The 25,879-nt window shown below is 38.8% G+C and overlaps 1 protein-coding gene across 4 annotated transcripts in view; it reads left to right on the forward strand.

Moving 5' to 3' along the window:
• The first annotated feature begins 3,702 nt into the window (after positions 1–3,702).
• Positions 3,703–25,879, forward strand: part of LOC106499256 (neurabin-2-like) — a 51,271-nt gene continuing 29,094 nt past the window's right edge. For 2 of the 4 annotated variants that reach the window (XM_067299051.1, XM_067299050.1), the window contains exons 1-8: positions 3,705–3,853; positions 4,411–6,301; positions 20,840–20,972; positions 21,468–21,588; positions 22,119–22,223; positions 22,405–22,525; positions 23,363–23,506; positions 24,998–25,051. In XM_067299051.1, the coding sequence (XP_067155152.1) occupies positions 4,682–6,301; positions 20,840–20,972; positions 21,468–21,588; positions 22,119–22,223; positions 22,405–22,525; positions 23,363–23,506; positions 24,998–25,051 (2,298 nt within the window). In that variant the 5' untranslated portion in view covers positions 3,705–3,853; positions 4,411–4,681. Of the gene's footprint in view, positions 3,854–4,410; positions 6,302–20,839; positions 20,973–21,467; positions 21,589–22,118; positions 22,224–22,404; positions 22,526–23,362; positions 23,507–24,997; positions 25,052–25,879 lie in introns of all 4 variants that reach the window. The other 2 variants (XM_067299049.1, XM_067299052.1) reach the window with 2 other exon arrangements.

Genomic DNA, 25,879 nt, shown 5'->3' on the forward strand with positions numbered 1-25,879 from the left:
GGAAAAAAAAATCCAGTTCACAACTCCAGTTTTCTTTCTCCCAGAACCCTGATCAAAAGCTGATCAAAGTGCCTCACAGGGCCTTGTACTAATGCTTATTTCAACTTTCTTAAAATCTTTCTTCTGAGTTCGAACTCCGCTTCTCCACTTGAATTTTTTTTCTAATGTCATAGAGCATGCAAGGCACACCCCAAACAAGATTCAGTTCAAAGCTTCTGAGTAGTCTTTTTTGTCTTTGTTTGGGTTAGAATATGTGCTTAATGGTTTTGTACACTCATCTTGAACAAACACCAGCAATTGAATCCACCAGTATGAATATATATTAACCCAGACTGTAAATGCAGGCCCCATTTTGGCTATATTCGTCATTCAACTGAAGTCCAAAATGATGACAGTCCTTACAGGCCAAAAGAACATAAAACATTTAAGAAATGACAGTTGATCTAAGCTGAACTCTTTACACATTTACAGAATCTTTCTTACAGGATAATTTCACAGTGGCAACATGCTATTACCCTCATCCAAACCTGAGAGTCTTTCTTTCTCTGCTCAGGTCTCCTTTAGATACTCTTTCCACATACCCATGAGGAATGGCTATTTTTCTCTCTGGCAACATTGTCCCCAAACCATAAGCACAAGCGTCTGTGTCCCATAGGAAAGGGATTTTGAAATAGTTAAGCCAGGACAGGAGCAGTCACAAGAACATTCTTCAGTTCAGAAGATGTTTAACCACACTCAGACCACTGAAATGGATTCCTTTTTCACATACATGCCTCTGTAATCAGAGTTAATGATGAAATAAACTATACTTCAGTGGCAGTTTGAAGAGCTGGGTTTGCAGAAGTGCCCTCAATTTTCTTTTTGCTTGGAAACATTTTCCTCTTTGTCTGTCCTCATTAGATCCATGAGCTCAAAGACTGCAACTCTGATTCACTTTTTCCCCAAGATTTTGAGTAGCTAAGATCCCCCTAAACTCCAGTTTTTATAATAGGCTTAAGTGACAAAATGTAGCTCTTCTTGTTCAGTGCAAACCAGTTGCCTACTCTTCGTTGTTTCACCTTAGCAACATCTTTCAAGGAGACTGCCACAAACTGTATCTATAAGATACTTTTCCTGCATTTTATTGCAGTTAGCTATGATGAAATCCCACATTATTTCACCTTCCCAGACTTCTTGCTCAAATTCCAGTGGTCTTTATCTTGACTTTTTCTGATCACTTGAATCATTGTTTCTGTAAACAGCTCTATTATTTCCTTCATAGCAGTTCACCTAAACTACAATTCACAGTCTTTCCTCACTGGAAACCAATCAACCCTGATAAGGATATTGCCCCTTCTGACCAGCATGGCTAGCCAAAATAACTTCTATGTTATCCTGGTTAGGAAGAGAAATTGTAAGGAAATAAGACTTCTTTGGTGCAATTAAATTTGTTTCCAAGATTTGTAATTGTAATTCCTGTTTCTCAAGTACAGGAGAGTTCAAAACATAAAGTATCTTCTTGCTCCAGCCTCTCCAGCCAACACCCAACAAAAAAGCCTGTAGCTTTCCCGGGCGCACAAAGCTGCTTTGGGCTTTGTTATTATATTGTTTCTGAGCTCTGCCTTTCTCTTTGAACTGTCTCCTACCTACTGCCAGACTTCCTGAACAGTACACAGAAGGTGCCTTGCCCAGAGTGCTCAAACGGCAGAGCAACCTTGTATTTACATTTGTTTTGTGCAAGAAAAATTGGCTTCGTTGTCTCTTACAGCCCTAGTTATTGAAAGATGGTGGTTAAGCCTTGCAATTCCAACCCAGCCTAAAACTACACTATGAAAAACTTGGGAAGATCCAGTAGAAAGATCACCACTACTTTGCTCTAGATGAGATCTAAGTATCCTCAGACTAAGAATCATTTGTTGATCTTACGGTGAAACTATTTGTATTAAAATTTTATTCAGAATAGTGTTTCCAAGTATTTCCAAGGCTGCTAGAGGCAGATGTTGGGTGAAATTGTACCATTGATCCTGGCAATGTTTCAAAACAACAGAAGAAAGTCTCAGCAATTTCTTCCCTGCTTTGTATTAGAAAAATGAAGTATCAGGAAAATGTATCAATACTAAGGTTTTCTTCTTATTCCAAAATCATGAATAAGGCTAATTTAAAACTGCATAATGGATTTTTCATCAAACTCTGCAATATATTGGGCATTGTAATTCTCAATAATGCCAAACAGAAGTCAAGTGGGATTCCATTGAGAGTGTATACATTTCATCATGTCTTTGAATAAAAAAAATAGTGAAACAATTATTTTCCAAGAGATAAGGATTTAAACTATTAAATAGTTGTTACAGAGAATAATTGGTAGCTGCCAGATCAAATAAAATGTCACTTTGACTCTTCTAAAATACAAAGCTAAAATTTCTGATCCATTGGGAAATTCAAATTATTTGAATTCGGAATGAATAATCTTCAAATTTTGGACTTTCCCATAGGACCAGAGTCCAGAATCCATATAACTATTTTCTTCTTGTAAATTTTTTGTTTCAGTTTTTGTTTCTAAGTACTCCATTTACTTCCTTTAGGGCTCTCTTGATTATGTCGTGTGATTTTTCTGTGTGCTATGTGGAGGTAGGTACACTAGGAACTGGACAGCAGTCCAAACCCTGTCTTTAATTGCACCCAGATAAATAGGTTGAAAAGTCGGTGCTTTGAGTTGTGCTAAGTAACAGGAGAATCGGATATACGCAAAATCATTTGCAAAACTGCAGTTATGATTGCCTGAGGCTGCTGATGATGGGCGTCAGTTCAGGCCTTCAGAAGCTGCCGTAACTTACGGTACAGGGAGCGCGCAGGCGGCGTGCCTTACCATCCGTGCAGGCACGTACAACTACCGTGAACCTGCTCGGAGAGTGCTGGAAGCTGTTCGGCACTTATCCCGCGCTGAGGAAACCAGCAGCAGGTGTACGCCTGCCAGCCACGCGCGGCCCACAGGGATTCCAAGCACGGAGCCACCGGGGCCCTGGCAGTGAGACACCACGCATAGCACTTCTGATACTTTATTTCTGATATTTACCTGTTTGGGGACGGTTAAGAAAAACGGGATGTTACAAAAGAAGAAGAAAAAAAGAAAAGAATATCTGGAATTCCTTTTACTTCGGCTTCCAAAGCCTTTACGGTCCCACTTGCCACGGTTTTTCCTTCAGCCGGGGAGCTGCATTACTTCGAAGGGAGAAGTGGAACTACTGCAGTCACTGAGGCGCGGAGCTGAGGCTTTAAAAAAAACGCCCATTTCTCAAAAGGCGTCAACTCAGCGCTTATGTTTTTTAGAGACCTGGGTGTGGCTCTGCCACAGCATTGGAAGGGGCATTTGTTTGATTTCCCCTCATTTTCTGTCGAGGCGAGCAGGCTGCCGGGCCGCGGCAGCAGCCCCCGCCCGCGCCGCCGCTGCCCCAAACCGCGGCGCGGCGCTGCCCCGCCCCCGCTAACGGCCGCCGCGGGCGAACGGCCGTGGCGGGAGGGCGGCGGCCGCCTCCCAACATGGTATCACCCGAAGCCGCGTCGCGCTCCGCTGTGGTACGTCCCGGCGCGGGAGGCGCTGAGAGGAGCGCGGTCGCACCGCCGCTGCCTCCCTTTGTGTGCGAGCGCGCGGGCGGGCCCGAGACACGGCGCGGAGGAGGGCGCGGGCGGGCGGCGGTTGGGAGCGCCGCCGCGGGGGCGGGAGGAAGGTGGAGTGAGGAGCGCGGGGCGGCGGCGGCCAGGCCGAGGCGGGACCGGACCGGGGGGAGGCTGGCGGCGGGTGGTGATGGCGTGGTGCGCGCGGCCGCCGGGCGGCCGGGAGCGCTGAGGGCAGGCGGCGGCGGGACCCCCGCCCCAGGTAGGCCGGCTCGGAAAGTTGGGGGCGAGGTGCCGCGGCGGCTCCATTGTGCGCCCCGGCGCGGCGCCGGCAGCGGCCGCGCGGCGAAGCCCCAACTTGGGGCCGAAACTTGCCGTTTCCTCCCTTCCGGGCAGCGTGGAGGCGCTCGGGCGCCGCCGCCGCCGCCCCCCCGCGGTGTGCGCGGCGGGGCCCGACCCCGTCCGGCCCCCGCTCTCCGCCGGGGCGCAGGAAGGGCGCTGGCGGCGCCCCTCCCCCCCCCCCGGCCCGGGGCGGCCGTTGCCCGGGCGGGGCGGGGCAGCGGCGGCGGCGGCGGGGCATCGCCGGCGGGAGCGGCGTTTGCGGCCGCGGCTGGCCCCCGCGCCGCTGGCGGTGCCGGGCGGGCGGGCGGGCGGGAGCAGCTGGGGCTGCGGGTCCCCGGCGGACACAATGGGCTTTATTCCTGCGGCAGCCGCGGGGGGGTCTCGAGTGGCCTTTCCCACCCGGAGCAGCGGCAAGTTTTAGATTCGTGTCACACGCTAGCGAGGTCCCAAGTTGATTAAAACTCTCTGTCTCTGCAGATGGTTTTCTGGGCGCTGTGATCCACAGCAGAGATAATATCCGATGGAGCCGTTTATGTGCTGTGATTTCTTTCTCTCCGCGTATACTCTGGTGCGCTCCATTTCCATGTGAGCACGGAGGCTGTCTGAGTTAAAGGCTGCTTTTCAAATCTTGCTCTTCTCCAGACTTATGTAGCATCTGGTCGGCGTGGTGTCGGAGGCTGGAAGCTTTGCGCCTGTGAGTTTTCCTTCCCGTTCTTGCTCAGGAGTCAAGGGAGCTTTCTCTCTGACAATGATGAAGACGGAAGGCAAAGGGGAAAGAACTTTAAGAAGTGCTTCTCCACACAGAAATGCATATAAATCTGATTTCCATGCTATCAAATGCTCTTTTGATGGAGTAAACAATCCTGAAAACACTTCCAACAAAACAGGCTTTCAGCAGAAGCTGAGCACCTCTTCTAATGGAGGGGGAAATGATCCACACAGTCGAGGCAGAGCTGCCACTTATGGCAACAGAGTACACAAGATCAAAAATATGTTTCTGCAGATGGGAGGCTCCTCTTCCATATCCTCTTGTGAAAGCAGTCCCCCTGCTGAGACCAAATTAATCAGCCGGGCCCCACCAGCAGATTACGGACCTTCTCCAGGTAGCCCATCTTTCCTCATTGTCCAAAAAAATAATCTTCTTAATACAAGTACTAGCCCCTGCAGCAGTCCTGTGGATTCATTGTCTGTGCCTTCTACTGCTGACAAGATCATCCGTAGCAATGATGAGGCAGACCTAGACAAAGTTGCTCTAGCAGAAAAATTTTCTGAGACCAGGAAACTATTTGAGAGAAATATAAAACAACGAAGCTCAGTGGACAGATATTCTCCCAACAAATGTGAAAGAAGTGAGGATAAGAGAAGACGTGGTTCAGCTTCTCCTGATTGCAGCAGTGTGGCGGACCATTTCAGTTTTAATACAGAAGTGAGTCTTCCAGTTGCCTTGGAGAAAGTTGAAAACCAAGGTAGTGAGGAGCTGAAGCAGCAACATCCCAACAGTGGTCCCAAATCATCCTTCCTGAATGCAGGACCCATTTCTAGGAGGCTGGAAGGCTTTCTGGGTGACAGTGATACTGAAGAATCCAAAGAAATTTCCAAAAATGATAGTACTTCAAATCAAGACCAAGTGAGAGGCCACTACAGTTTGGATTCATCTGCTGCTGTTGAAAGATGTTCAGAGAAGACTGCATCCACCAAAGTGCCTGCGATCATCAGAGATGAACTGAGCAAGGCACGTGAAAAAGATAAAAGAGAGCAACCACTACTTGAGAGAGGCATGCAGGATATGAGCAGTGTACCTGGTCAGGAGGCTAAGTGGAGATCAGACCGTATTCTCTACCAGGTTTCCCCCACGGAGGGGACTTGTACAGAGCTGGTTGTGCAAGATGAAACCTCAGGGCATGAAAAAGAGGGTTTGGAGAAAGATCATGTTGTTCAAGAGGAGCAGCCACTCAAACATGAAGCACAGGAAGGGAAGAAGAGTGACTCTACTTTGGAGGCAGCAGAAGAGCTTACAGAATGCAGTGAGACCAGTCAGGAAGAAATAAGAGATGGGATGTCTGTGAAAGATGGTTCAGTTACACAAGTTCAGGATGTTCAAGAGCAGGAAGGGGATACTGAAGAAGAAGAAGAGGAGCAAGTGGTGGAAAAGCAGAGAGAGAACTTCAAGGCTTTTGGAATAGAGAATGAAGCTTTTGATGATGATAGGAATACAGAGTCAGAAGACCAAGGGCCTGAAGGTAAAGAAATTTTGGAGGGAGAGGAGGAGTATATGTATGATAGTGAATATGAGGAGTTCCCTGGACTTTCTGAAGAGGAAGATCCTGAGCCAGACCGAAAAGTCAAGTTCTCAACAGCTCCTATTAAGGTAAGTAAATCTGATTTTTCTGTTTTTTATTCTTTTGCAATCAAAAAATACCCAGGAATTACATTTTTGTGGTGGTTCTTTCAAACCTCTAAAAACTCTTTGAAAGTGTAAATGGATGACTGTTATTCAAAACTGCTCGGTTTTCTAAACAAGAAAAAAGTTCAAGGTTAGTCACAAGGTTAGTAACTTCATAAGACAATCTTATTATAGGTAATGAAACACTTTTACTTGCCTTATTGGCTATTTCCATGAACGCTAAACTTTTATGAATAAGCAAATGGTCTTTAATACTTGCATTCATTTGTTTAAAACTGTGGTATTGCATTAGGAGGGTCCTATTCTACTCAGTGTACAAGTGTGTTTTAAAAAAAGAAAATTAAACTTTAGATTTGTTTTCAGAATTACCTATGAGAAAATGTCAAAAGACTGATTGCTATTAATTACGATTATAGGATTCTCTCCAATAATACCCATAACTTTTTATACTTGGTTGGTCAATATTCTGTAGCAGTGTTAACTTGAACCTTACGGAGTTACGAAGTTATGGAAGCAGGAGTTACGGGGCAGGTGGAGTAACAAGGAGTAATGTATATTGCAACGCTGACAAATTAAAAAGGTGTAAGAGTCTGGTGCTTACTCACCAAAAATAGCCCAAAATAAACAAAATCGTTCCACAGCTGAAGCCCTATTTATCTGTAGTCTTGTTGCAGATTTGAGTTATTCCAGTCCCACTTAGAGCTTGAGAGGAGAATGGGGAGCTGGGGGACAGGATGGAACAGGAAACTGTCTAGGCTTTCTCAAGCATACTTTTCTTCTTATGCTATTGCAGGAAGGAAAAATTTATTTTTTAATAAACAGTTTTTACACTTCGTTCATACTGAGTCAGGACTCACTTTCCCTCTTACTGATCAGAGGGATGTAAAAATTCTGTTGACTGCTGTACTTCTTGCAGCAGAGGTTTGTAATTTCCCAGCTTGATAAACATATGTGAGTGCTGTACCCCAGAAAATGTTTCTGGTGTGGCAAAATATTGGTTTTGTTAATTGTGTTTTTTCTTACAGGCTCTCCATAGACAGGATGACTCTATATGGCTTTCTTGTAGTTGATGTTGTTTTAGTGGTGACCTGGAGCACTGAAGGAGAGTGCCAGTATTGGAGTTGCACAATGACTCTGGCTGAGGGCACATCTCCATGAGAGAGCCAGAGGGGCATCAGTCCATTTTCAAAGTAAAGAAAGCTCTGTTGCATTTGTGCACTTGAGTATCTGAGCAGAGTGCAGTATGTATAGTCTGTAAATGTGTGTTAGTTTACTGATCACTGACTTCCTGCTGTAGGCAGGAACAACAACTGATCCTCGCTGAAATCCTGCAGAAGTAGCAGTGGTTGTAGTTGACTTTTCCTGCATTCTTTGTTATGTCTGTGCTAGATTTAGTTCAAAGCATAAATAGAAATTTCTGTGCCAACTGTTATGAAAGCTCTCCTGTAGACAAAACTCAGGTAGTTTCCTGTAACTAGCACTGTTCAATTCACCTGCTTTTGTAAAAGCGGTTGGGGCCACCCTGTACCAGATTCTCAATTACACAGCCAAAAGATGAACTGTTAATAGCAACTGTTACGGCTTTTCCATTAAAATTGCATAGTTATTGCCATAACGCCTGACTCTTGGATTGGCAGAATAAACAGTTGTGTACTTAATAATAAGCACTTGTGTGTTCAGTGGTAATATGGTCAGTGAACTTTCTTTTTAAGGCCTTAAAATTGAAGCTTGTGATACTTGTCTTCCTTTATCACTTTCCATTGAAACTTGACTATATCTTTCCTATAATGGGTGTATGAATCTCTTTTTGTATGCTATTTTCAATGGCTTTTTCTCCCCTCTGTTCCTTTTGCATATGCAATGTTTTCTTTCCTTGTCTGCCTTTTTGTTTCATATTTTGTATGATGCCTAGTCGAGATGATGCCTAGTCGAGATGGGTCCTGGCATGTAGTTTTGGGCCTTTCTGCTCTATAAAATAAAGAATAATTTTCCATCTTTTCTTGCACTTCTCCAAAATCTTTTTTTAGTAACATACTTTTAAATAGCTCATTAACTTTTTAGAAAATCCAACTTTTACCTCACAGGAAATCTCTCGTTTGAGTTCACGTATAGATTTTAGTGCATTTTAAATTGGAAGAGGAAAAAAAATTCTGAGTGTAACAAAAGATTTTTTTTTCTACCCCCCACCCATAGCTGAGAGCAGGGCTATAGTGAGAAATATATCCTACAAACCGTCCTTTTTTTTCTAGTTTGATTTAGGCTTAGATTTAATTTGACTGAGTGTCATTCCAGACGTCTGTGGCCACTGGAGGAGAAGTTCTAGTTTTCTCCTTGTCTTAGAACCTCCTGAGTGAGGCCAGGCCGGACTGACATTTTTGTTGTTGTTTTCCTCCTGCACAGTGGTATGATGAATCCTGCTGCTCTGCCCAGTCTTTGTAGTGGTCATGAAGCAATCTTCTCTGTATTTTGCAGTTGCTGTTTAGCAGGTGTCTGACAAGAGCTGGAGAATTCAAAACATTCAGAAGGCATTTTAGGAAGAAAAAGCATACTTTCAGGTCTTCAGGTTTCTGCAACGGTGGAGCTCTGACCACTGTACTTGATTTACTCAAAATAGAAGCTGGGTCTGTCTGTGGCTGATGGATATAGCTTATATAAAGCACTTGAAAAACAGTATTTATGCTGCAATAGCAGAGAGAACTTCATTCGTATCTCTAATGAGAAGTTTCTAGTCAGCTGTAAAATTGGCAAGGCTTTTAAGTTTACAAAAAAAAAGGACGGGTGGAGGGGGATGGACCTGGGAGCTCCCAGGGAACATAGGATGAAGCCATAGTTAAAGCTGTATCTGAACCATGCTAGGGATCTGTAAATACTGACATCTGTAGCATGGCTTAAGAACATAATTTGATCTGATAATTTCTAGGAAGATGGAAAATAATGATGTAAATCCTACATTATTTTAAGTAGCCCTGTGCCTGCAAAAATAAACATAGATGAGACTTCTTAAAATAAATGTTTCAGTTCTGTAGAAGCTGATGGTAATATGCCTTGGGAAGCTTTCTTTCTTGCCTTGGGTGACCTGACTCTTTAAGTCCTGCTGCTGTTTGATCTGTGCAGATCTTAAGGAGCATTATGTTGCAGTTGCTTCTTTTTCCTACAGTAGTGAAGAGAGTAATACTGTACACTGATTAGCAGAACTTCACTAGCAGACTGGGTTTGTGTTATGGGGCATGGGTTATTTTTAGTCTCTTGTTGCCACAGATGAAGCCAGTAAGAAATGAAAAGCTCACTCAGCTGTCCAAGGTATTTATAAGGGAGCTGAATTTGTCCTGAAGTTTTCTAAATAAACTGTAAATATGGTCAGCACTGCAGACAGTGCAAACAATGTCAGGTAACCATGCTGTCATCCCTTTATATTTCAGTATGCTTCTGTAGAGATTAAACTGACTTTCAATTATGTGGTTACCCTGACGGTCCTTCATTAACATGAATGTAATGACTGAGTGCTGTTTGACACTTGCAGTTCTGACACTTTCCATTGGTAAAACAAATGCCTGTTTCCAAATTGATTTTTTGGGATGTTTTTCCCTCTGATTGTGTCAAACTTCCCTCAAAACCTTTAAGAGCACAGTTACTAAGTTCTATAATGATTTGTGATCCCTACAAAATCTGTTGTCAGGTAAACTTAAAAGACAGTGCTGCTATTATTTGCATTCGTAGATCTGTTCAGTTTACAGTGTTATTCAGTTTATGTTGCATGGGAGTATCTGTCCCCAGCTTTTTGTGAATAGTACTTTCTTTCAAGATTGGAAAGTCAAGAACACAGGGGGGAAAAAAACCCTTTGTACAGGCTTTGCTTTGATATTTGTCACAGCTGAGTAGCAGTTTAAACTTCTTAATTCTTCTGAATAAAGGAACTGAAAGCTTTTTTGTAGTTTGTGTGTTCTGATTCTAGCCAGGTATCATCCACTTTTATGAGAGTGTACAAGTCCTTCATAATATTGCCATTTGTCTAAGACACATCAAATATAACTGTTCCATGTATAGCTGGGACACAAACAGTAAATTTGTTCAGGTTGGCACACTCTTCAGTCTTTAGTGCAAAACTGCTTACTCTGAAAGCTAATGAAGCAATAAATGAAGATGCACTTGAACTAGATATTCTGTCCAATGGTGTATCTCTAAAAGCTCAGCACTTTCAGAAAATACAGTTTTCCTAGGCCAATGTGTATTCTTGCTGAACACTTGTTCACAGAATGTAATTTCTAGATGTCCAGATTTCATATACAGCAATGGATGCAAAATACACTAAATACTGGAAGACTCCCAAATCCTGGAGTTTCTTCAACAGTTAGAGAGTTGATGACTGCATAAATGGTTAACTGTCTGTCAACCATCAGTCAAGCAGTTCAGTGAGATACTTCTGTGGTGCTAAGAGACAAGTACTTGACATGGATGTATGTTGATTTAGGAAGAGAGAGATTTGAGAGTAGATTTAAACAGAGTCCCCTTGTATGTGGGAAGTCATCTGCTTTTTTCCTTGATACAGGCAGCATAAGTGTACTTCCATCATGCATTGTTTGGGGTCTTTTGCAGTTGCAGTTTGTTTGTTATAATGCAGATTTTAAGTGCTCTGAAGTTTTGTTTATCATTTACTTCAATGTTTTAGTGTTTGTACCTTAAAATCATAACAAGTTTGTCCCTACCACTTTTCTTCATATTTTTATCTCAAACTTATTATACTCTCCAAAGTACTTTTCAGTGACTTGTCACAAAAATTAACCCTGTTTTTCAACATTGTTCAGTTATGTTCTGCCTGCATCTAAGAGTACACCATTTCCTGCTCGCTAACTTAACAGTATGAGATACTAAAAACATATTAACTGAAGGAAAAAGTACATGTTTTTGCAAACACATTTGAAAATTGTTTGCTTGTTTTGTTATTTTTTTGAGGAAAGCTAGATAATCTTTTATTGAAATTTCAATTTTTGTAAAAGTTAATAAACATTTATTAAGCCTAGATATTTTTAATTCTGCGTACGGATTTACCTGATCTTAGAAGGTTCTGTGTCAATTATTTCTGATCCCTTTTCTGATCCTTGTTATATTTGAGACCTTTTTTTCCCCGTGACCTCTGTTCAGCTCTCTAGAAAGAAGTACTTCTAACTCAAGCTTGCTCTGGCGATTCTTTATATCAGAAGTTTTCATCTATTTTGTTTTTTAAGAAGTATTTGATATATACTAAAAATATGAGATTTTATAATGGTAGATTTATTTAGCATTTCAAGAGTCTTTGAGCTAGAGTCCAGTGCCAGGGTATGGAACTGTAGAGCAGAAAAAGCAAATAATTTCTTTTTATATCCTGCCTCACCATTGAAGAGGAGCTTGACTCTTTCCATTAATCCATCAATGATTTCTAATTGAATTATTAATTTAATACAGTTATATGACATACTAGCTGCCCTGTTTGGTGTACTTGTTGATGCTATTAAACTGTAGACAAATATGAGAATAGTGAGGTTATTCTTCCTCCTACTCTTAGTCTGGTTACCTAAGAAAATAAAGCTTATGTGGTTTGTTATCATTGTGTTCACCTATCAGACCTCACTCCTTCCCAGTCCTGCTAACTTGTAACTTTCTCACGGTTTCATTTGGATTTGACAGGGAAGGGAAAGATTTTAAATTTTTTTATATATATATATATATGTGTGTGTGTGTGTGTGTGTGTGTGTGTGTATGTATATATCAATCACTTGGTTTGGGGAAAATTGGCACCTGTATCAAAGAAAGCTGCAGATTAGTGCCCTCACTGACAGCAAGGCTGCAGCTTGAGTTTGTTGTTCTTTTTGACCCAGTGCTAGCTGATCAACATGCACATGCTGTGTCTTGCGTGGAGGAGAACTGTGGGGAAGAGGAGGGAGGAAGGGGGATAAAGAGGAGGCACCTAAGGTTTCATGGGAGATGTACTCAGAAACATTGAGGAGGTGATGATAGAGGAGAAACGGAGGAGGTGAGGTTATTATAGAGAGGAGAATGCAGGCAGAGGGATTTATAGGAGGAAAGTTCGTTAGCTCAACGGTTCAGTTCCTTATCTGAAAGACTGAGCTTCTTTTTGATGGTGATTGCTGTTATTAGTACCTGAGGATACTTAACCTAGATCATGAAAAATATCTGGCAGTACCTGAAATTTGTTTGTAGTTTACCTTTTGAGAGATGGAAAAAAATGTGTTATCCCTTTTCATATCATTCTAATGTGTAAGTCTACTCAGAAGGACACCAGTAAAAAGAAGCATGCCTCAATAAATCCAATCTGAGTACATACTTCCTAATCTTGAGATCGTGAAGATGCAGGGTAGCAGTTTTTTTGGTTTTTACAGGTTTATGTTTTTCTCGAGTAGTAAAGTATTATATTCCAAAAGGCAACATGTAAAGTCTTTAGATTTATTTCTCAAACACTTTCTCCATCACCTTCTGAAGTGGCTGGAAGTGAGACTATCCTTTTCAAATCTGAGGTGTTGGTGGTCATTGCTAGTGACAGTATTACTGCAGATTAGTTAGTCAAGCTGATCTGGTATGGCCATTTTTTTGTTGTTTTTCCTCTGTGGTGGTCACAAAGCAGCAAGGTGAGCAACCAGCTCAAATGAATTTAATTGAACTGTTTTGTGTTCAGTGTTATTTTTTTCAAAGTTCCTCTTACCAATTTGCTTGCTATTTAGGTAGTTTAGATTCAATCAAGTCAAGGTTTGGGAAGTACTAAATAAAAACACATCTCTATTTCTAGTTCTTCTGGATTGCCAGTCTGAAGTAGGTGGTGCCAAGAAATCTGTGAAGCCTATGTACGTTCATAATTGAACGGCTTTCTATACATATGTAGTCTTTCAGGAGCCAGGAAGTCTGTTTGGTTTTGGAGTGAGTTTTTCCTTCCGCACTATGTGGTATTGTGAGTGGTTTTTGCCTCTTCTGGTCATATCCTATTTGTTTGGAGTTTTTCAGTCTCTTCATCAGTCTTCCAGTCAGAGAGCAAGGCCCCATCAACCGATGGTAGTGAAACACAACCAAGTCTTGGAAGAGTTCTGCTTCAGTAGAGGGAGAACATGGATTTTCTCTCAAATTCCATTCTGAATGTTTGAAATGGAATAGAATTGTTGCACAAAATCTGAACGAATGCTCTCTCTGTCTTCAGTATTTCTTTTACTAAGGTTTAAAACTGAAAGGTCTGAAAATGAAAGACTTTCTTCTGGAGTAGGTAGCTTACTCTGACAGAAACAGATACAGTGTTGTCTGTCTTGCTCTCTAAGTATCTACAGTGCCTTTGCTACTGTAATGAAATACATAAATAGAGAATAAATTGTATTGTTTTTATTGAGAATAGTGTGACTGGCAAGAAACATGCTGTTTTCTTTGTGATGGGTTCATGAAGACTTACAACAACAAGAGGTAAGACAAAAGAGAGGTTTTGGAAGTGGTGTAGTTTAATAGATATTCATATTGTTTCTCTCTTTCCTGATTTCTGTTGTGAGAATGTGTTCAAAAGAAAAATGTCAGGAGAGTTAAAGCAGAATTCTGTCCAGTTAGTATTTGTGATGATTTGTGGCTAGTAGGCCTTTAGGATTTTTGCAAACCTTATGTGTGGAATTTGAGACCATGCAAAAGAAATGAGCATAGATGCAATTAGAAAGAAAAGAAGACTGGAAGAGTTGAAAACAGAAAATAGAAGATGATGGGATTAAGTGTGGGGGAGAACATAAATTGCCACATACAGGGGCAGGAAACAGTGAACTGTGGGGTGGAGAAAGAAAGTAAAGAAAATGTGTAAAAGGTGTGCCAAGATTGGTGTCAGGAAGAGAGAGAGACTACTTGGAAGACAGGAAAAGAGATATGTAGGGTGGTGTAACAAAAGTTACTGAATAATTTGTCAAATATACGTCAGTGGACTCATGGTACTACTGATGTTGAGTAATATTTTGTTTGTTTGTCACAGGTTTTAACAGATGTTAGAGCTCTTCAGAAACTTTCAGTGTTGTTAAATCATCTACTTATTCAACAATTAGAAACTATGCAGCCAGTTGCATTAAAATAAATAGCAGGCTTCATGTTTATTTGCAGTGCTGATAGCAAGAAGCAAAGTAGTTCTGGTTAGTCTTTGGGCTAGTAGGCATATTTTTCAAATACTGATTGTTTAATTCTTACAATAATTGACATTTCACTCATAACATCATTAGAATTTTTTTGGCTAAAAAAGTATCAAGTTTGTTACAGTAGGTTTGGTTGTCCCGGAAAGAAATTGATTCAGAGTTTTTCTCTGTGGTGTAAAGATTCATATCTAGACCAGAGTCCTTGTCCTGTGAATATACTAAATTCCTAGCAAAAGGCATTTGTGAATTGGGATAGTTGGGGAATTGGACTTTGAGTCAGCACTAGATTTTGTTGTTTAAGTGAGTATTTTTGGTTTGTTTAATATGAGTTGGTTTTATCTACTTTCTAGTCAACACTGGATGGATAAAATTTATTTCATGTTTAGCTGGTGATTATCCTTTTCCCTCATGAACAACTTGGGCATTATTGGAAAGATAGGGTGGGGATTTTCTATTACTATGCAACTGCAGCACTTGTTCTTTTTTAACCTGAGAATTTCTGGATTTAATTCTCAAAAATTAGGTTGGAGAAGTACTCCTTGTGTTAGGAAAAAAAAATCAGTTCAAGGGCTAGTTGATTTAAATTTGATAAACTGGTTGTATGTTGAATGCGTGTTTTTATTTTACTCCATTTATTCATGAGTTGGTCGAAAGGAATCATTTACTGTTTTCTAACAAAACTATGGGCCAGGTAGGCTCAGGAAAACTAGACTGACGTTGGTATTGCACAGCCAGTGCCAGTTTCTGTACTCTGCAGGGCTCAGTGAATGATGCAGGTGGACCCAAGCATTAACCCTGTTGGGCTGTTCAGCCTGAGTATGTTGGCAGTGAAGTTGGCTGTGCTGTGGGTCTGAAGCAAGGCTGCACTTAGTCTTTGCGTACACTGACTTAGTTGACTTTTTCAATTATGTTATGTTAAGCTACAGAATAAAGTATGTAAGTGTGCACAGGCTGTTTATCCACTTGTTTTGTAACAGAAAATGCTACATCGAATGAAATAGTTTGTGTTTATCAACCTGTTTAACAGTTATCAAGCATTCTGAATCATTTTTGAAGAGCAGAAAAAAAGTAAAAGCATAAATATAAAAGTTTTTTTTTTTAATCAAGATATTTGTTTGCTAATTTAAAATCATTTGGTAGCATGAATTGATTTAAATCAGGTATAGTCATTTTCACTTGAAATATACCAAGTAATGATAATAAAAACACTAACCATGTAGCTTTCAGAAATGTAGGGAATAATGGGTAGTAATAATCCGATGTCTACTGTAACTGAAGAGGGAGATTATAAGAATAAGCAGTCAAGTGCACACTATACTTCAGTCCTGCTTTAGTGACATTTCAGATGATTATTCCTGTCTGCTTGTGTGCTTACTATTTTGCCTGATGTAGCGAAGGCAATAAATTTGAAAAGCTAAAACTGTTTATTATTAGATAATTTATTGAAGAATTTAGAGATTATTAGATAGTTTTCCCTGAACAATAATTTTATTCAGTGTCAGTAATTTTTTCTGTTCAACATAAGAATTGTATTTCGGAAGAAATATGGACCAACTAGTGGAATCTCTAGGTGAGAGTCTCTCTCTGAAATGCTTTTCGACTGTTACTGTTATTTTAACTGCTGATGTAGGTATTAGGCTTTTCGGAGAGTATTACATTAGTGTTTAAAAGTGCTGATGAAATTGATTCAGCTCTGATTTCTTGGGAATCTTTGCATGAGGTTGTTGATTTCTTAATCTTACTGTTTAGTAATGTTTGTAACATTATGCTTTTGATCATGTGCAAGCAGATCTGTCTTTTAGGAATGCCTATAGGAGGTGCAGCACTTTGGGCTGTAATTGTTTTATGATTTGACAGGTAAAATATTGTCTCTTTTCTCAAGAGTGTACTTTCCTTCTAACAAAATTACCGTTCTGCTAAAGCTAATAAAAATTTTTCAGTAGAGCTTTTTATGTGCTGCTAAGATTTTGAGTTAAGCAAGGATATTGTTGTTTTTCTGTGATAATTTTCTGTGATAACACAAAGGTGATATAATGAAGATTTTTTTTAGTTCTGTATGATAGCGCTAACTGAATGATAGTTATCTTTTAGGTAGTAGGCAGCTATGGTGTTTTTGAGTCCTGAACTTGTCAATGTTAGCACCTTCATAGAAAGGGATAAACTGAGTTTTTCATTCAAAAAGTTATCTGTTCTACTGGTGGAATGAATACAATTTGTTCTACCTCCAAATCAAAATATTTGTTCTCTAAGGACTAAGTATATCTTTACAGGTTTACAAGTATGTATCTTAACAATCTAACTAAAACAATCCTTAAAAACACTTCATATCGCTTTTCTTCAGAAAGACCTCAAATAAAAATAATTTTAATCCAAAAAAGCTTTGATAAGTGTGCTGAATTTTTATGTAAGTAGTAGGGGGGTATTTGCTTCCTTTTAAAGCTTCTTTTTCCAGATAACAGTTTTTTTCATCATTTGTTAGCTTCAGTGGATCCAGTAGTTACTGAAGCTAGGAAAGAACTGTTAGATTAACCTTCTGGATATATAACAGTCTGTGATAAAAGGCTTGTAAAGTTTACTTGGCTTTCACTGTGTTGAGACAATAACTTGCATTTGCTAAAGCATATCTTTTAAAAACATCAGCTGAGTCCTCAAGAAATGGAAATTCTGTGCTTCCTTGCAACTGCAGGTAGCTAACAGTAGGTGTTGGTGATGCTGCTATGCCAAAATTGGGTTAAACCATCTGAATACTTAGAGGTACTAAGTGTTATAAAAGAGTAGCATATTAATCTGTAAATTATCTGTACTGGTTTAATTTGTATTGTCATAATAGGTAAATCAGAATTGTTTCACCTAACTGTTGTTAAAATGTTTATTGGATTTTACATATATTTCCATATTTTTATTCTTTAGTAATAATGTTTAACATCAGCTTGGCCAGTTAACTGAATGAATGTCAGTCCTCAATGCTGCTACTTATTATTGAAAACTAACTTATTTTTTGAGTTATCTGGAATTTCTATACTATTCAAAGATTTGTTGAAAATTAACATAAAGGTGTTTGTGTTGTCCATCAGTACTAAGAATGGTAAATACAAGCTATCTATGCTTGCTTATTTAAAAGAAGTACTTATTTTCAGTAGAGTTTTTAACATGGTTAACTGTAATAAATGGTCTGGAGTGTATATGACAGTTACCATCATCCTGCTTTCTAAAAGAAATACTGTTCCCCCCCCCCCTTATAATTTTACTAACCCCAGCTAGCAGTGGCTTCTAAATAGTAAGATTAGAACTTCTTGTGTTCCTAATGCGTTGAAATCGGTGTCTAAAGCCGGCAGACACAGGGCAGAGGAGAACTTTAGCTTTCTCATCAATCTTCTAGACCATGTAACTTCTAATTTATATTAGTTATTATCCACATGTTAACTGTGTTTAATACTTTTTATTTTTTTAATTGACATTAAAAAAAAATCATTGCTTAATAATTTTCTATTTTCTACATTAGTGTCAACATCTGCCTGGAAAAAGATGAATGCCATGTTTTTTTCCTGTGTGTACACAATAAAAATTTCTACTTTTTGCCCTTGACTCTTTTGCCATAGATTTGTTAAAGTGCTCTTGCTTTTCTCTTATTGTAGTGTTTGGCTTCTGATTTTATATCATCGGTTTTGCTTTTCCTCTATTCTTTGGAAATTTATATTTTTTTCTCAAAATTGTCTTCCTGAAGTCAGGCTATTTTTTTCCTATTATTTTTAAACAAATGTGTCTTCTCTTAGTTGTGGGATTATGACTCTTAGAATATTGCCTAGATGTTCTTACACCATGCCATCTGCCATTTGAAGAGAAAAGTATGGAATTCTTTCTCTTAGTGGATTAATAATAACTGATTTCAGATACATGAAAAGGTTTTTCTCAAAGAGCTAAGGTGCATAAATATCAGTAGTCTTAATTTGCATATGTTATTTCTGTTATTGCTGTTTTATGTATAACAAATATAAAGGTCACTTGAACTTAAGCCACCACAAGTTTTAAATTCTATGATACATTCCTGTGAGATGATCAATTACTATGATCAGTTTTCTGTCAAAATGGGTAAATTCCATGAGACTCCCAAGTATAATGCTGTTGCTTTTGAGTTCGGAAAATATGTAATAATTTTAGAAATTCCAGAGGTATTTTAGAGCTGCCAGCCTGAAACTTGTAGCATATTTAATTCAGTCTGTTAAGATGCCACAACTTTGGTTCCCCCTTCTCTCCAGTGCCTTATAAATGGTAGTGTAAGGAGCTGGTCTTCCTCTTTGCTAATGTAATTTTTCGGTCGATACTGACTATTAAACATCATCTTCTGCTTTGTGTGTTAGAACAGTGAGTCATAAAGAATCAAGATAATATATAATTGTCAGTGTCTCCAAAATAGACCCCAACATAGACTACATCTTCCACATTTCGCTCATTCAGGGGTTTGATAACTAGTGGTTTTTTTAACATTATAGTCATATCTAAGTTATTAACACTAGGTCACACATACACTTATAAATGAGCAAACTTGATTTCTTTCTCTTTATTTTTCATGCACCTAGTATTTGATTTTGTTCTCAAGAACTCAGTATTCATGCTAAAAAGTGCTTGTTTGTCCACTCTTGACCTTTCTTCTTATTAGTTTAAAATCCATCTTAGTAGTATAATTTGGCTGTCTCCTTGGGTGGAGAGGCTGGTTCTTGTGTGGGATGGCAAGGAACCAAGGTAGGCAGGCCTCGTTCCAAAGGGAGACATGTGCTTCATGAAAGCAAAATGCTTCTACTCCATGTCCTGTTTGCAGTTGTTTTCGATTAATTTAAAGAATTTGGCCACCTTTTTTCTGATAGTGATAGAGTAAGGATTCTTGAGACCGTTTGGATGGTTTTCATCCTCTATTTTGCAGTTTTTTCTTTAAAGGTTACGGAAGACAGATACCACAAGTGCATCCCTTGTCATCCCTTTGTTGCTGGTTTTTGCACACTGGTGTTTGGGTGACAGTCCACAGGAGTTTGTTAGTTTATTTGCCTTTATGCAAGACTTAAGAAGAATTCAAATCCTTTTCAGGACTCCTGGTAGTAAGGCTCCTTTATTTGGGGGGGGAGGAGGGGGAAGGCTTCCAAAAGTGTGGGTTTCTTTCTTCCCCTTCAACCCAGTGGATCTAATCTTGTTTATTTGTTGGACTACTTCACTAAAGGTGTGGCCACGTCATGTTTGTGGAGGCTCTACAGGTTAATGTAGCATTTGGCAGAGTTTCTAAAACAGTTTTCTAGACGTAGTCTGGTAGGTGAACCAGTTAAGCCCACAGTGTGAAATACATAGTGTTATCTTAGTTGCCTTTTGGTAATCTGTTTTAATAACTTCTGTATCTAACATTACTGCCAGAGAGAGCTAGCACCAAATAATTCTGTGTTATTTACATGATTAGTTACATGTCTAGGTAATCTTTGTGTGAAAATGCAGAAGTTGCAAAAACTCGGTAGGTGGTGTAAATTAACTTTCTGTCAGTGCTGGACATCATAATTAGGGAGCTGCTGCCACAGCTGCCGTCCATAACTGAGTGGCTTTTGTCTTATGGGGATATTGAGGAAAACACTCGGTACCCGCAAAAGAATTAAGCGTGTAAACTTTGTTTTTCAGATAAATGTTGTTTTTCATCTCTGAGGGGTTTTTTTTTGGGGGGGGGAGGGAATATGACTCTTTTACCTTGTTTTTTTTTCTAACTTATATGTATTTAAACATAACTAATAAACAATGCTGAATAGTAAAATTAACCTTGTTATATTACTCATTATTTCTTCCTTTCTAGATTTTTATCTTAATACGGGTTACTCATTTGTGTTGTTTGTTTATCCTTTATTTTTAACAATTCAGAAATTCAGCTGGAGTGAAAAATAGTAATGTATGTAACAAGGCATTTCCTTTTCCTGGGAAACTGCGTGATTCCCCTGCAAAATCAGAAAACTGCATCTGTTTGAAGCACTGTAATTGGCAAATGGTGTGGTGGGAGGGGAGAAGAGAGGAAGAGGGATTTGGGGGAACGTAGTCCAAAGAGAAGAAGAGACACTATTTATCAAAGAGGAGGCAATTGATTTCTTTAACTGATTTATTTTAAAGACTTGCTGCATTTAAAAAAAAGTTTAATTGTTTTGAAACTTCTAAAATGTTACTTCTGTGTAAGTTAGAAACTGTCTTATGACAGCAATATTTAATGCTGCTACAAATAAATTGATGGTTATTTAGAAAATAAGTTCTTTAAAAATACTGCTTTAACTTCCTTACTGATTTTCTTTCAATTATATCATGTTTGGAAGGGGAGAAAAAACACTAAAATAAAATTTTCTGTTACCTTTCTTAGGTTTTCAGTACTTATTCAAATGAAGACTATGATAGACGTAATGAAGAAGTTGATCCTGTGGCAGCCTCAGCTGAGTATGAACTTGAGAAAAGAGTGGAAAAAATGGAAGTGTTTCCTGTGGAAATAGAAAAAGGTGCAAATTAAACCTTGAATACTTGCTTGAAAGAGATACTATGCACATGAAAGATGAAAATACAGTTTAAAATTTCTTTTATTCTCTTGAATATACTGAATTTTTACAGGACTGGCCTCTGTTAAGTGCAAATTGTCATACTAAATTGAAGTTAGGAAGGCTACATTAATGAGTGGTAGATCTGGGCCAGAATACATATAGTTCATAAATCTTTGAGGTAGAATTCTCCTGCAGATACCATGAAACTTTTAATCTAACAGGCAGTCATAACTACAATACCCAAGGGCTTTAATAAGTTGAATCTAGATAGAAAATATGTTCTTTGGTATTCATTACCTTTTTTTTTTTTTTTTTTTTTTTTTTTTTAATATGTGAATTTTCATATCCTGCATGGATATGAATGGAACATATGGAAGGACTTGGAATGCTTTGAAACCCCTCTTTGTGTTACATCTTGTGTCATGTGGTTGATATTAGATTTTTTGAATCCCTTAGGTGACAGTGGTCTGGGCATCAGTATTATTGGAATGGGAGTTGGTGCAGACCAGGGACTAGAAAAACTAGGTATTTTTGTAAAAACAATAACAGATGGTGGAGCTGCTCAGAGAGATGGACGGTGAGTTTTCTATTGCATTGATTATGCTTTTTGCTAACTTTTAACCAATCCTAATTGTTTTGATTTGATATGCTAAATACTGTGAATAAAAGGGCAAAAGCTGAACACAACTGAATAATTTTACTTTACTGCTTTATGTGAAGTTTTTAAAAACAGTTATTTGATTTAACGTAGGGCATTTTTGTAAAATAAACATAGGTCTACTGGATGCATAGGTATACTGCATATATGGAAAAAAGCTCAGACTGTGCCCATGTAAAACGCTGCCACAAAATCATGTTGACAGCCAAGGACGCCAGTCAATGTGTAAATGGTATAAAAATACCATGGCAAATACCATATAAATTCTAATAGGTGATCTGCAATAGTAACTGAAAATCAGGAGACTGAGTCCCAAGAAATTCATTGCTTAAAAACAAACTTTCTTTTTATAAATACTAGGGAGTTTCAGGTGGTGTTTGTCATGTGAATAATCTGTCAAGCTGAAATATTTTTGTTGAACTGATAGCTAAGCATTTATTTATTTGCAGAATTCAAGTCAATGATCAGATTGTTGAGGTTGATGGTATAAGTCTAGTGGGAGTTACTCAGTTCTTCGCAGCCACTGTACTAAAAAACACTAAAGGCACAGTGAGGTATGTATGTCTTTTATCAAATACTACCTTTTTTAATTGTAATTTTTCATTAATGGAGAAAACATAATTTGAAAGTTTTACAAAGATGTCATTGAAAGCAGCAATACAGCAAGATATAATCTTTTAAGCATATCTTAAGCTTTTTGCTGCAAGATAACTTGTATTTTGTTTTCTTTTGTAGATTTCTGATTGGAAGAGAGAAACCAGGGACTCAGAGTGAAGTAGCCCGTCTCATTAGTGAGACTTTAGAGCAAGAGAGATGTCTATATGAGCAACACTATGCTCATGATGATACAGAGCAGGTAAAACACCATAAATACCTATATATTTTATAAAGTAGATGATCACCTCTGTATGCAGTAACTTCTGTAAATGGGATGTGTTTTTTGAATCAAACTGAAGTAAAAAGACACAAGGTCTAGCTGGAGGACAGTAACTAGTGGTGTAACCCAGGGTCAATACTGGATCCAGTCTTGTTTAACTTATTTATCAATGGCCTGGATGATGGAGCAGACTGAACCATCAGTAAGTTTGCTGATGATGCAAAACTGGGCTGTCTGAAGATGAGGAAAAACTTTCTTACTGTGAGGGTGACTGAGCACTGGAATGGGTTCTCCAGAGAGTTTGTGGAGTCTTCCTCCTTGGAGATACTCAAAAGTCATCTGGACAGGGTCCTGGGCAGCCTGCTGTAGATGACCCTGCTTGAGCAGGAGAGTTGGACTAGATGATCTCTAAAGGTCTCTTCCAACTTCAACCATTCTGTGATTCTCTGAAAAAAGAATAAGACAACTTGATTAAAACAGAAAATAACAATTTCATGAGTTACCATTATCAAGGCACATGATTGTCGCTACTTGCTATGCTTCTAACTTCTCAATAATCCAAAAGTTATTTTTAAGCATCAGCTGTGGCTTGTTTTGTCAATTGCTTGCTTAGGTCTCTTCTGAAATTTTGATGAAAAATGTTTGCAAGTCAACTTTAAAGTATATTGTAGATATAAGAAACTAAAAAGGAATAGTAACAAGTCAAGAAAAATTTTGCGGCTATTTGGATTCCTTAATTGTGTGCTATCTTCATTGCTGCTACCATGATGAGAAGCATGTGTTTTACAAGATGTCATGGTTTTTACGTCTTGTCAGGATGATGACTATGATGATGATGAAGATGCATTTGAGTCACATTTACATGGAAAATCTGTAGAAGTTTTTGATCTTCCTGAAAATGAAGATATCAATTTACCACTGGATATGGATTCAGCACAGTTTCTTCTTAAATTTAAAGAGGTGCAGTAACAGTTTCTTAAATGTTCTTTGTGGTGCTTTGGGGAGCATCTGAATCTTATAAGGTTTGGTATAATCTCCTTCATGTCTGTCATCTTGTGGTTTGGGGTTTATTTCCCCATCATCACCAATAAAGATCTCTTGTGTCTTTTGAAATGTTCTGTAACTTTCTGGTCCCTGCTTCCCTCTGCAAATTTATGTTAAATGGTCATTTGATTTAATTTAAAAAAAAAAGTTTGGAGCAGGCATTAGAACTCAAGACCACCTTTCTCCTTGTTGTGGTCTGTGAACATTGTGTTACATAGTTCATGATGTTTCTCTTATTTCTTCGTTGGCCTGCTGGACCTTGCACTTTTTGCTGCAAAGTGAAATAGGTTTAGGTGCAGAGAGTGGGGGAAGGTGAGTATCCCCATTCTGAATGGTCTCTAGCTCTGTGGTTTCGCCTTCTTCAGGGAGACAAGAAATACATGTCTAAATCCTGTCAGACCAAAAGTCACATGGCACCTAGACCTCCCACATCCAGAGTTTACTCTAATCACTGAGGTGGTCTGGGAACTGTCTGTGTACAGAAAACCACCTTATTCTGTAGATGTGTATGGTTTTGGTTTGAAGGGGTTCTTTAGGTAACTCTTTCAGGTTTTTTGGAAGTAATGAATTTGTAAACCCAGTAAGGGGTTCCAAACTGTGACTCCCAACTTGACACAATTGGGAAATTGGATTCTAGCTTACCGGTATGTTATGAAAGATCTTATTTGCCTTACTCAGGGCTGCGGAGTTTAGTCTGGGATTTAAGTGGTACAGCGTTTGACATTTAGGAGCCTGTGTTTCTTTGCTAGAGTTAAGTCCTTATCGTTTTCAATCTGGAGGAGAAAAATATACTGCAAATGAAAATTGTTTTGTCTCAGCTTGGCATTTTAAGATGCTGTTTTGTACATACTTCAGTTTATTTTTTTAAAGGATCTGTGGTTTGCAGACATCATTTAAGTTTGCTGTCTTGGTAATATTGTTGAAGAAGTTGAAATTTTAGACTGTTGATCACTAGAGAATATTTAGTTTTTCTAGGTTAGAAAGCATAGCAGTAGAGTGGGACATCTTTTCATAAATACCATGATAAGTAAAAATATTCAGTATTGTTAAATTTTTATTTCATTTTATGTACCATTTATTGTCATAAGTGCATTACTGCCTTTTCACTCTTATGCACATTTTAACATTGTTTTAACCTCTCACTTAATGTATACAAAAGTGTATGCGGGATTTTTCACTCTAGATGATCATGTATTGATTTTTGTAGCAAATAAATCCTGTGGATCTTTTTAAATTGGCATTTAATTCTTTTAATAAAGGCTCTTGATCACTTCTGTAATCAACAGATAATTAAGTCGACTTTATGCTACTGTAAAAATGGCTTGAGAAAGAAGGGAATGGCATCTAAAATACTTAACTAATAATTCAAGTGTCATTTTGTGTCTTACAAAAATGTTTTTGTTTCAGCTACAATTAAAGCATGCAGTAACAATGGCTGAAGTTAATCAGCTGAAGGAGAAAGTAAGTTTTCAAAGAATCTTATTATCGAATTTTTCATTTCTGTGAATTTTACCACATATAGGTTGATACCAGAAGACAGAGAGCAATCTGTTTTAGGCCTCAGACCCTATGTACTGTGTTATGCTACATGGCAGCTCTTCAGCTTCTCAAATGGAAGGGAAAAAAAAAAAACCACACTGTGCCAATATAAAATAAATGCTTTCGTATTACTGCTTAGAATAGAGTAGAACTGAACTGAGCTGAATATCATATGAAACAAACTCCCAAACAAACATGGGAACATTTTCAGTGGATAGGACTTGTCTTATCTGAATATAGATTTGGTTCTTACAAGCAATGGTGTGTGCCTGAGATAATTTTCTGTTATCAGAGTATCTTGTTTTCCACTCTTTTCCTTGCTCAAATTTTTGACCTGCTTAAGGAGGGAGAGAATTTTTCCAGCTTCTTTTGAGTGAGGGTTGGTTCAGCACTTCTGTTTACTCCGAGAAAGGCTTTATTGTTCTTTTTGCCACTATTTCCACTGATGGAGATCTGCACATGGCCTTTTTCTGGAAATACTTGCTATAAGTGAGCAGCTTCTTTTATTCCATTGCCCTTCTGTTTTGCCTTGCTGAGCAATCTGTACCCTAGGACAAGTTGCAGCAGATTCTTCATGGGTGGGTGGGTGTGTGCTTGTGTGCCCCTAGTCTTTCAGATTGCAATCACTTTGAGTAACAATATCTATTGGGGTTGTTCCAACACTCTGCAAACTGATGCTTCATAGCTCCAGGTGTAGCCAGGCAAAGCAGCCACAACCTCTTTGCATTCCTATGATAGTTCTGATCTTGC

Source organism: Apteryx mantelli, chromosome 6 (genome assembly GCF_036417845.1).
Source record: "Apteryx mantelli isolate bAptMan1 chromosome 6, bAptMan1.hap1, whole genome shotgun sequence".
NCBI lineage: Eukaryota > Metazoa > Chordata > Aves > Apterygiformes > Apterygidae > Apteryx > Apteryx mantelli.